This window comes from Lampris incognitus, chromosome 3 (assembly GCF_029633865.1).
Source record: "Lampris incognitus isolate fLamInc1 chromosome 3, fLamInc1.hap2, whole genome shotgun sequence".
In the NCBI taxonomy this organism is placed as follows: Eukaryota; Metazoa; Chordata; class Actinopteri; order Lampriformes; family Lampridae; genus Lampris; species Lampris incognitus.
The window spans coordinates 71,988,119-72,000,641 of NC_079213.1; the positions used below are offsets into that span (position 1 = coordinate 71,988,119).

Genomic DNA, 12,523 nt, shown 5'->3' on the forward strand with positions numbered 1-12,523 from the left:
AGCCAGATGGTTCCTTTTCTTTGCCCACTTCAATTTCACCCTGTCATACCGCTCTGGTTCCAAGAATGTCAAACCTGACACCCTCTCCTGCAAATGGTCCTGCAATGGGGGTACACCTCCAGACTCATCTCCCATGGTGGCACCCGCCGTACCCTTGCTTTTCTGCATCAGAGGTTCTGGTGGCCCACTATGGTAGAGGCCATCCAAGGTTTTGTGGCCACCTGACATATCTGCACCCAGGGGAATATCTCTGGCCGGCCTTCTCAGACCTCACCCATTACCAAGAGACCTTGGTCCCACATAGCCCTGACTTCATCACTGGTTTACCCCCATCGAACGGTAACACCACCATTCTCATGGTCATTGACCATTTTTCTAGAGCTTCACTTCATTCCACTGCCCAAGCTTCCCAGTGCCAAGAAGACAGCTCAATGTATGATTGACAATGTGTTCAGGCTGCATGGGTTGCCCACGGACATTGTATTGGACAGGGGCCCACAATTCACCTTCCATTTCTGGAGGGCTTTCTGTAAATTGTCAAGGGCTTCAGTGAGCTTGTCATCTGGTTTCCACTTTCTGTCTAATGGCCGGTCAAAACAAGCCAACCAGCACCTCGAGACCACGCTTTGGTGCCTGGTGGCCCAGAACCCCTCGTCATGGAACCAACAGTTATGCTGGGTGGAGTATGCACAACATTCTCTGCCAGTCTCCTCCTCTAACATATCCCCCTTTCAGTGTTGCCTAGGTAACCAGCCCCCCCTGTTCCTGGCCCTGGAGGAGGAGTCCAATATGCTCTCAGTTCAGGCATTTGTGTGGCACTGTGGCCACACTTGGAGAAGAGCCCAGGCTGAGCTAGTGAGGGCCTCCGCTGCCCATAAACATCAGGCAGACCATCATCAGGCTCCCACACCTGACTACTGATGGGGACAGTGAGTCTGGTAGTCCACAGGGTGGATGGAGTCCCGCAAGTTGGCCCCATGGTTTGTCGGTCTGTTTCCCATCTCAAACATTATTAATCCGGTTACTGTCTGACTCCAACTTCCTCGGCCCCTCTGGAGAGTCCACCCAACTTCCATGTCTCCTGGGTTAAGCCTGTCGTCCACAGTCCATTGGCCCCTCCCACCATACCCCTTCTTCCGCCCAGGTTTATCGACGGTGTAGAGCCTACACCTTGAGGTAGCTTCTCTGCTGTCGGGGGTTGCAGTACTTGGTAGACAGGGAAGATTATGGCCCTGAGGAGATGGGTTGGGTCCCAGAGCAACACATATTGGATAAGACCTTATAAGGGACTTCATCCTGGACTTCATCCTGAGGCACGTTCAAGAACACCAGGTGGCATTCGGGGGGGGGGTACTGTCAGAAACCCTGCTGCCTATTCCATGTCTGCATCCAGTTAGTCCACCACCCAGTTTCCTCTCTGCTCCTGCACCTCACCAGCTGTTCTATATTAGTCATTAGTCCCCTTGTGTATTCATACCTGTCATCTTCCCCACAGTCTTTGCCAGATCGTTTTGTGCCTTTGACAAGTCTGGTCCAGTGTTTCTGTTTGTATTACCTTTCTTCCTGCTTGCCTGTTCTCCGTTTTTTCCTGGACTCCTTGTGCCTGTTGATTTTGTACTGTTGCCTGGATCTGATTGCCACTGTGTACTGAACCCCTGCCTGTCTTATACTTTGCTGTGCTTGCCCAATTGAAAAGACTGTTGTTGTTTTTTAATCCTCTGTCAGGTGTGTTCTGCGTGTGAGTCCGATCTGTGCCCTGACAGATTTAAACTCACAAGTTCCCAATTACATGGGGGGCAAATTATCCTTTTTAATTGCTTTTTATATGGTACTTGGGTTTTCCTTCTTCATGCGCTACATACCAGCCTCAGCCAACTACATGTTCATAATATCTTTCATGAATTTGGTTACTTGTGTCATTCCCTTACCAAGGAATTTGAGTCTTGGAAGTTTTGTTTTGTTGTTGTACTGCTCAATCTTTCTTGGACCTGGGACAATATACAAATGAAAGTGGTTTTCCACTGGCATGTGTATAAACAGCTTGTGGTAAGATGTGTGAGCATGTCTGATACAGCCCCCACCTCATTCTCTTTTTAATTCCCTCATTGCTCATGCAAATTGAACAAATTGAAGCAAGCTAGCTGACCAGGTGGGAGAGGATCGCAATGGTTTTAAAATGATGGCATAAACACCTTTGCAAACGAACAAGGTATGTGTGTGTGTGTGTGTGTGTGTGTGTGTGTGTGTGTGTGTGTGTGTGTGTGTGTGTGTGTGTGTGTGTGTGTTTCTGCAGAAGTAATGGGTGGGGGAGGAGAGAAACATAATAGCAGAGAATAAGGACTGAGTCCACTGTTATTGCTGTATCTGGTGACATATTTGCCACAGTAACAAGTATTTTCTTTTATCATTCTATCGCACCAGTAGACAGCAACGAGGCAGGTTTGAGAGTAAATCAGATTTAGTTTGCATTATGATCTGATTTTGGGGTGTCTGGGCCTCCCCAGGTAATGGTTCTGGTCAGATCCAATTATAGAAGCCACGCTGAAAAGATAAGAGTAGTGTAACAGTGGCAAGTTAAACCATTAGCCCAAGGCTACTTTCCTGTTGCTAATCGTACACTCACTTTATTTTACTTTAGATACCTCTCGCCTTGCTGTCTGTCTCTGTCTCTGTCTTTCGTCCCCCACCCCCTCACCCCACCCCCCTATCTCTGGAATGTGGACTCAAGGGGAATGCGCTGTTTTTGCTTGGACTCCACTTCTCTCTGGCCCCATGCTGGTGTCCAGTAACGGCCGTTTGCATAACTCATTACCAATGCAGTCTTGATACCCAGTGGTGGTGCTTGTCAAATACACTGCAGACTGCACACATCGAGGCAGACGCTGCCCAGTGCTCTGTCTTATTGTGTGTAATGTCGAGTTGCAGAAGTTCATGCATGCATAGGGGAGGCAAAATCACAAACCGTTTGGCATGCTTGCTTATGCAAATCAACAAATCGATTTGTACAAGCAAGAGAAAGATGGAGACAGATAAACAAGCAGCTTCCTACAGAGCTAGATAAATTTTATGCCACAAATCCAAAAGTGTTAAAAATGGAATTTGGTTTGAGTCAACATGAGCAAAAACATCAGCAATGACTAGAAACTGATGGTGAGCAAGTGAACGAGGACGAGAAGAAGGGAACAGGGAAGGGGGATATTAAGCTGAATTAAGTCTCCAACTGATATTTCCATCACAGCAGGTAGTGAGAATGATATTTGACGGCAGGTCGTGTTTATGGGCTAGCAGCATGTAAGTCTTAAACAGCGCCTGTGGGAGGGTTGGGTGTAAACAGAACTGACTAGTATCCTCTGACATTAACCTTTTACTTGCAGTGCTGACAAAGTATATCTCCCTCACTTCCAAACCCAACTTTAACCACGAGCGGAGAAATTGCGAGAGGGACTTGTGACAGTCAACCAGCCGACTAACAAATTAATAAATCTTCAGGCAAGCTAGAGAGCATGCAAGCAAACAGACAATTTAAACTGCACTATTTTTTTTCTTCATAAAAACACAAAATAACTTTAAATAAGAGCCAGATGAAAATGCCAAAATGAAAATGAACATTGCCGAAGAGAAAGGGCAAGAGGATGTTTGCAGAGGGCAAGCGTCTGCAGGGAACGCCGCTGTTTTGCTGCCCTCCAGTGTTAGGGATGGAGAAAAGCAGGCTTTCGTGAAACGTCTGTTGAAGCATGAATTTGGTATATTTTATTATTGCCATAAGGACCTTCTTTTCATTTGCCCCCCAGAGCAGCACTTCTGACACTGTTCTAGATGCTTCATTAAGGTGCTTCCTCGATGAACGCATGGACCCAAGTTCTGTTACTGAAGGATGGCATTCTGCACCCAAAATACATTTGTGATCACTCGAATATTCGATTAACAGGGACTGAGCAAGATCAGAAATTGTTGCTTGAATTATCTGGCCAGCTTTCCTGGTATGTGTGGTTTCGTATGTGTGTGTATATGGTAGTGTATATATGTTTGCTTGTTTATGGTATGGTGGGGCTGACAATCATTCCACAGGGTCAGAGGGCACCGTTTTCCAAGAAATCCACTGTCACTGCCGCGACACCTGTTTTCTTCATGTGCATAGTGCTAGTGTGCAACAAAAATCGTATTTTGGTTGGATCTTGTGTGTGTGTGTGTGTGTGTGTGTGTGTGTGTGTGTGTGTGTGTGTTTACGCACTTGGGCGTACCTGTGTAACTGTTCCTTGTGTAATTTCTTAACTGCAATCCTTGGTCCTCCCCTTGCAACACACACACATGCATGAACACACACACACACACACACACACACACACACACACACACTTAAACACACTTTGATGACACCTCGGTGATGCCGCATGGTGTCATTTCGAAAAGAGAGACAGTTGAGAGGACCTGAACTGTGAAAGTACACGATGTCCCTTCTGAGCCACAGACACGGAACTGTGGAGAAACCCCGTCCTTACTACTACAGTTTAAGACTGAAATGCAGAAATTGAGCGACAGTACTTTACAGGACTCTTTAGTGTAGCCAATCTGTCTTTCCTTTGTCTTTGACATTTTGGCAAGACACCAATCACCCACTGTGTACACATCTCCTCATTTCCGTCTTCCTCTTTCCAGACAAGTTGGCGGAAGATGCTATTCTAGGACTGTTGAGCTTCTGCTAAGCTGTTGTTTAAAGTGAATTCTATCCAATACAGCGGCCTTCTAAAGGCATATTATGTTACTGGATAGTGTGCAGAGCTAGAATAACTGGGTAGAGTGCAGAATTAGTACAATAAGACTATCTAGAACAGGGTTTTGTCTCTCCGTCTTGTTGGGTAAACCTATATGGGGAGTGAACTATGCGTTGTGTGACCAGTGAGGCTGTGTCATTCTCTAACAATGCAGCTAAAAACAGGATAGCGCTCATCCTACCTCACAACGCGTCCGAGATGAGTTTGTAATTGTCTGCAAGGGTACAGTTAAACCCCTCACCGGTCTAAATACCCCACTCCCTCTGACCACTACTGCCACCAGGAACCGGCTCTTCTCTTTTTTGTTCTTTGTAACCAGCTTGTCTGTTGCTATATTAGGTCATGATGTGTCTCTCTCTTTTTTTTTTCATTTTCCCCCTTATTCTCCCCAGTTGTATCCGGCCAACTACCCCACTCTTCTGAGCCATCCTGGTTGCTGCTCCACCCCCTCTGCTGATCTGGGCAGGGCTGCAGACTACCACATGTCTCCTCTGTTACATGTGGAGTCGCCAGCCGCTCCTTTTCACCTGACAGTGAGGAGTTTTGCCAGGGGGACGTAGCATGTGGGAGGATCACGCTACCCCTGCAGACACGACCAATTGTGTCTGTAGGGCCGGAAGTAACACAGGGATTCAAACCAGCGATCCCTGTGTTGGTTGGCAACAGAATAGATCGCTTTGCTACCCAGTCACCCCATGATGTTTCTTTAAAGTCATCCGTTTATCTGACATGGGTGTAGGTAGCCAAAGGTGGCTCAGGTGGGTTTTTTGACCTGTTCCAAAAAACGAAAGGTCCAAAAAGTCCAACTGAAGTGTAGTCAATGAAACCAAGCAGCAGTTAACTTAGCTAAGTCACCTCATACTCACTACCAGTGGATGTTTTAAGCCTGAAATATCCATTATTTGATGATCCTTTCACCAAATTATACTGTATCCATCGCCATCGTAGGTCAAAGGCCAATTTGCTTAAGGTTTCCTGTGTTCTGACAAAAATGTCCATCTTTTGGGAGAAGGAACCACCCATTTCAGTGGGCTGACTACAGCTGTGTCTGCTTCATTTTGTTGGTCCATGATGTTGCAGCAGTTGTCACATAAAGACACTTTGTGGTGGAGGTGTTTTGTAGAACGATATGAAACCTGAAGAAATAGATACTGAGGAGATGAATGGCAGAACGTTAAGCCTGTCAGTGGACAGGCCCCATACAGCGTACAGGGTGCATTGCTGTGGACAAACAGGCTGCATCACATTTTTATCTGGAGTGTCACACAGATACTGGTCTATAGCACCAGCACTTCTCACCCTGCCTGCTCTCATACAGCTACTACACTGATATATATATATATATATATATATATATATATATATATATATATATATATATATATATATATATATATATATATATATATATACACACACACACATATATATACATATATATACATATATATACGTATATATACACGTATATATACACGTATATATACACGTATATATACATGTATATATACACATATATATATACATATATATACTGTTTGAGATCAGAGAGCTGTTTCAAAAAATGTGCAGCAGAAGAGGTATTGCTGTTATAGTTTCTGTGCACAAGTGTGATTTCCTCCACTTGTAACTAGCCAGAAGTTGTTGTTGTTGTTTTTTGTTGTTTTTTGTTTTGCATTGGCTCCTGTTCTTTGTTCTGTTTGACCTTAGATGTGTAGTAACTTTCCTTTCCTCTTGTCCTCTATTCTTCATTTCACCACATTACAGACAGTTGTTCTGTGCTAGTGGTATCACCTGTTCCACCGTCACTTCATCCCCATTGTGTGAATAGCAGGTCTATATTAGGAATCCTGTTCTTGTTCTTTTGTGGGCGCTGGTTAACATTATCTCACATCCATGTTTCTCTCCATATACCACCACACTTACTAAAACTCAGCAGTTTCTTTTTTCTTTTAACTAGGAACCAAAAACATCTCCCCATTATTGGAAATGATCACCCGCCAATTCAGATTCAAATTATGCCTCCATCTTCAGGATTTTGTGAGACAATAGCCACAGCACTGACATAAATGGAACTTCTGTTGGCTTGAAAGGAGACCTCCGAGACTCGTCTGAAGAATCAGGTTGTCTGAGAAAGACCTGACCCTGAAAATTAGTGGATTAATTACACTGTGTCCTGCCAACACATCCGCTGGGTGAAAACAAGTTATGAGAACACCCTGGCATTTCAGGGGGTTCAGAAATACCCACAATACCTTTAACAGGGGTCCGGGGAGGTTAATAAAGTCTTAGAGGCCTTGCACATGCTTGCACCTGTCGCTTTTTTCCTTTAGCGGAACAGTGTTTAAGTCTTACACATCCTCATGGAAACTTGATAACAGCATTCTGTTTCGCAAAAGACACGATATATATGCTGTTATACTTTTTTTTGATATTTCCTTCTATTGTGGGAATACTTTGGTAATGTTGATATATTTAGTTTCCATACAATATTCTTTAATTAAATTTGTTTGTCTTGCGTTTTACCGGGTCATGTTACAATGGCAAATTCTCTGAATTCTGTCACTGGGCTGAAAGGCTTTTGTAAGGTCTCAAATGTCGCACAGCAATCCACTGCAGCATCTCCCCAACCGCAGTCAATCACCAACCAAACACTTGAGCCATCAGCCCTTATCACTGGCCACTCAATCATTGACGTCCAAGGGGGCTGCGCAGTTATTTGGAGGACACCCACATGCTATTCTTAAAGCCCCCCCCCTTCTGTGTTGCATAGGGACAGGTTTCGCAAACAGGCTATGTTCTCCCTCCACTTGTGATACAGTAGGTGCTGCCTTTAGTGTTCTGTTTGCCTCTCTTCTGTGGCTGCTGCCCCAACTGGAAGATACCAACATAGGATACTCCATGTGCTGAAACGGGAAGCTGTGAAGAGTCACACTGTATGCTGTTTGTGAGGAAGAAGCATCACATCTGGCTCCAAGCAGCCATCACCCGTTGCTGTTTATTGTTTTACCAAACCAGCCATGAGCTCTAGCTTGGTCAACTCTTTGGCCAAGGTCTATGACCCTAACCCTCTACACAGTCAAAAACCTGTTGGCAGGAAGCTTTCTTCTACTGGGTCAGACAAATCCCATCCTTCCTCCACCTCTTCTTTGGCAAATTCTTCTCATGGTGCTGCCATGCGTTGCGTGGAGAACCGTATGGACTCCCTGACTGGTCAGATGGAGCGTCTGCTGGACATACAGCAGGTTGTTCTGACCCGGCTTGATGGATTGTCCCAAGACCTGGGGGGCGTGGGTCGGGATCTGGCCTCCATGCGGGCAGAGGGTCGGGAAGAACAGGGCTCGGATGTGGCGGTGGCGTGTAGGGAGCTGCGGGGGGTGGTGGAGGAGGCCAACAAGCGACTGGAGGTTCAGGGGCGCAGGCTGGAAGTGGTGGAGAAGCTGGTGGAGGGCATGCAGCAGGTGATAAGCTTCATCGGGGAGGTGGTGAAGCATTCCAGGCTGGTGGAGCTGCTATTCAGAGAGCCTGGAAGCAAGGCCAGCAGGGCCGGACGAGTTGGCAGGAAGGTGAGTTTAACTTGGGGGGGGAAACTGACGTTCGCTTGCAAAAACTTGCTGCCGGTCTTAAGGTTCTCATTACCAATTAGAGCTTTACAGAAGATGTACTACAATGTTCCCCAGTGGATTCTGTTACAACAACTGTGTCCTTAACTCAAGCACAGAGACCCCTCATTATATAATGTTATTTTACATATATTTACAGGCATCTAGATGTTATCTGGTCAGATTCCAAGTAACTTGATATAGCATGCGGCCCACAGTGATGTCACAAGAAATAAAAATACTAGTCATCAATAAAAAAATCTAAAAAGAACAGGCATTTTGAAGTCTCTTAAAGGTCAAAATGATGATTTATTGAATCATTCCTATATGAAGGGACAATTTGAGCCTCTAGATAGTTATATGGGAACGTCATAGTTTCGCTAAACATGAAACTGTTTGATTACTCATTTATCTTGGTTTTGAAATCGTTTCATTTACACTTATACTAATAATCTCCTGTTTAATTTGTCGCTTGATTCTTACTCCGCAAGACAACGCTTGTCCACATGACAACTTTTATAATCTAATAGCGCACTGGGTACAATATCTGCCTTTGGTGCTAAGATATCACTAAATGAATTACTGCAAGTTTGAGCTCCCGTGATTTAGGCCTGGTTCTTATCAAAGGTGGCAACGTCCTGATTGACAGTCGGGCAGATTATCTTATCCTAGCCCACCGCTTTATCAAGTGTGGGTTAAACTTGAGCGAGTTGGAATGTCAGAGGGCTGAGTGAGTGTCAGATATGAAGGATCGTTCTGTTCTGAATTGATGGCATTACTGCCGTCAGTGACTCGTTGGTCTGCTGTCCTTGTATGTGACTACATGGAGCCTGCATCACATTACGCATGTTGGCCATGCTTGGCAATTCAGCCAACTATTAGGGATGTACTGAGGGTTGTGTCCAAGTCGTGGTTCTCACCACTCACTTGGTGAGTGTGTGTACGTGTACGTATGTGTGTGTGTGTGTGTGTGTGTGTGTAAACGTGTGCGTGCACATGTATGTACGTATATGCTACACTGTACTTGTACTTGCTGGGATATCTGCAGTTCAGACTTGAAAGCTGCTAATTCCGCAGAAGGCTTTTAACAGATGGGTGGGAGGGGATATTAAGTGAACAGCCAACGTCCACTTTATTGCAAAAGGGAACAGTTCATCAGACGGGTTGAACGACTGATATGCATTGAAAGGTGCATGGACACTTTCTTCTCTTTCAATTTCCCCCCGATTTCCACTAAAAGATGACAATATTATGATGTTTTTGTGCTTTAAAAATGCGCCGGACCCTTACTTTAGAAATGTGCTTGACTGTTGTCAAGGGCTGTAGTTTAAAAAGGCCCTTTGTCCACATCAAATGTTGTTTCGTCACTATGCACGGTGGCTGTGTGTGTTGTGCGGTGCACAGTGGAGCGATAAAAGAGCTCGCTCAGCTTTCTGGTGGTAAAACAATCTCAGCAGGGCAGCATGCAACCCATACTTTAGTTATGATGGTGACTGTAGCAACAGCAACAAACACTTAGCCTAACTGCCTGTGTGACTATCTGTCTGCATAGACTAGAAAATATGACCGTGGTGTTGCCAGTCGGAAACGTGACCCCGGAGTCCATAAACCACCACAAGCTTACATGCTTGCTTTCCATGCGAGCAGATGGCTCTCACAGATGCTTTTTAGCGGTCATAATTTGGGGGGATGCGACACCTTGAGACAAGCGTGCGTCCCCCCCCCCTTCAGCTGGTTCCGACTTGAAACGCACCTGTGGAGTATTTTTGCAAAATCTCATTTTGACCGTATTCATTCATAACCTTACTGATTTCTGCTTTTTCTTTTATATTCCCCCCCTCTCCGCCCCCCGGATTTCTAGCTGAAAGACAACAAGGCAAAGGATGAAAAGGATAAAAACAAAATAAGCCTGAAGGGCTTGAAGGCCCAGAAAAGGAGAAAGGCACCAAATACCTCAGGTAGTAATAAACAATAACATGAGCGTTTCTGCAGCTGCATAAGCTCAAAGATTAAACTCTGCAATGTGTCTTCAGTATATTATGATATTCTGGACTTGCATAGAGCGAAATGTAGGTTTTAGTTATTAATGGAAAAGCTATTTTCTGTGTACAAACCGTGTATCGTAAAGACCACAAAACGTACTTTAATGGGTGTTTTTTGCATATAGTACCAAAATTTGAACTGCAGAATGCTGATGCCTGGGCACTACAAATCCTGACGCGGTTCTCTCTGTTTGTCCCACTTAAGACGCCTCCTCCCTGAATGAGCCTGAGCTCCAAGAGCAGGTGGAGAAACTAAACAGGCATAATGCTGAAAGCCAGAGAGGGGAGGCTCGGAAAGGGGAGCTAGTGGAGTTGATCCTGGACGGAGCGCGCACCTCCTCTTCCCGGTCCGAGGAAGACGAAGAGGAGACAGAGAGCGGAGAAAAGGAAGGGGAGCAGGATGAAGGGGACTCCGACCTGGAGGTGGAGCGAGAGAAAACGGAAGGAAACAAAAATGAGCTCAGTCCTGAGCTGTGGGGAGAATTAGAGGATGAAGAGGAGAGAAAACGTGAAGGAGGTGAAAAGAAGTTTTCAAATACACCAGAGGTCCCCGGTGCAATTCCAGACATTCCCAGTCAGATCTGTGAGACCAGTGCCCCGCCACAAGAAAGGTACTTCCACCCATTCACAATTCCTGACTACTATACACTGTATGGGACTAAAACTCAGAAGAACCAGTTTGTTCCTCATATGTGATGGAAAGAAAATGTCCTCACACTGCAGAAATGGTACATCTGACCAAGTCTGGCAGTCTCAGTATATCACACAGAAATATCTTTTCACTGAAGAACTCACAATTTAGGGTCCTTTATCATGTCATTTCATCTCAAAACAAACATTTTGAGAATTGAACTAGGGAAGCTTTTTGTGGTTTTGTCTAATAATTGCATGATTAAAATTAAGTTATCAGATGCGGTAGATTATCTTACAATCACTCCAATTTAACTTGTTTCAAGATTTCTGGTTTTTCAAGTAAACGAGTGATTTTTTTTATCTTGATTCAAGAAGCATTTGAAATATCTTACTGAACTGGCAGATGATTTTTTTGCCTGTTTGGGGGATTTTCTTACTTGAAGCTGCTAAATTTCCCCCAGTGAGAAAACAAAACGTGGCATCGACATGCTGACATGGCGTTTTTGCGGTGCATCTTTCGTGACACTGAATTTAGTTTGCATTAATGTAATTATTGATAAAACAATGCGATATTAACGGACTTTTCTCGCTCGTTTAGCTCCGAGGAGGTGGCCTGCAGCAGCAAGCGCCGTGTCATGGAGGAGGACCTGGTGAAGGACTACCTCAAAAAAAGTCGGGTGGAAGAGAGGAAAGGGGAGGTTGTGGAGGGGCAGGTAGCGGAGGCAGTCGTACAGCAGGCTCCCCGGTCAGCTGACCTGAAGACTGAGGTGGAGGAAGAGAAGAAGGAGAGCGAGACCATAGTCAAGGGATACATAATTGGTAAAGGCAACACGTTTCTGTGGTATCAATACGAGTTTATGAGGAGTGATTCAGAATAAAAACTCAAATACTTCACTGGAATGAACTCACCTTTTTGCAACTCACCCAAAAGTCGTTACGGGTCGGCATGCTTTCCCTGGAGGTTTGACTCCCTTGTTGGTCAGTGACATTTGACTTTTTGTTCCTTGGACTCACCGTGAAAAAGATCAGATGACATAACACCATGCATGTTCAAGCGTCACTAACATGTCAACTAGCACGACTTGCGAAGTCGATAATGAGACGCTGGCGTGTTGCTATTTTAGACCTATTTTGTGCTTGGAGACTTGTTTGGAGGCGTCCCTCCTTCTCCATCTCCCTATACTCTATGGAGAAATGAATTTCCAAGCCATATTTCCTTCTTCATTCTCTCTTTTTTTTTCTTCTTTTATCTTGCTGGTCTCTCTATCGCTTCTCCAGATTCGAGCCCCCCGCCTTCTGCCCCCTTCGACCATCGGATCGTGACACCCAAGCCCCACCAGATTGCCACCTATTATACCATCAACAGAGAGGAAGTCCTGGGAGGGTGAGTAAACACAAAGATAAAAACACATACAAACACATGCACACACATATCTGCTGATATCCATGTGCAAACACACTCATACACAATTAC

General features: G+C 45.0%; 1 protein-coding gene across 1 annotated transcript in view; it reads left to right on the forward strand.

Moving 5' to 3' along the window:
* Window positions 1-7,792: 7,792 nt before the first annotated feature.
* The window catches only part of mylk4b (myosin light chain kinase family, member 4b), an 8,652-nt gene continuing 3,921 nt past the window's right edge, over window positions 7,793-12,523 (forward strand). Inside the window, exons 1-6 of the mRNA XM_056276795.1 lie at window positions 7,793-8,303; window positions 10,243-10,332; window positions 10,622-11,027; window positions 11,648-11,777; window positions 11,817-11,868; window positions 12,328-12,433. Of these exons, the coding sequence (XP_056132770.1) occupies window positions 7,793-8,303; window positions 10,243-10,332; window positions 10,622-11,027; window positions 11,648-11,777; window positions 11,817-11,868; window positions 12,328-12,433 (1,295 nt within the window). The remainder of the gene's footprint in view (window positions 8,304-10,242; window positions 10,333-10,621; window positions 11,028-11,647; window positions 11,778-11,816; window positions 11,869-12,327; window positions 12,434-12,523) is intronic.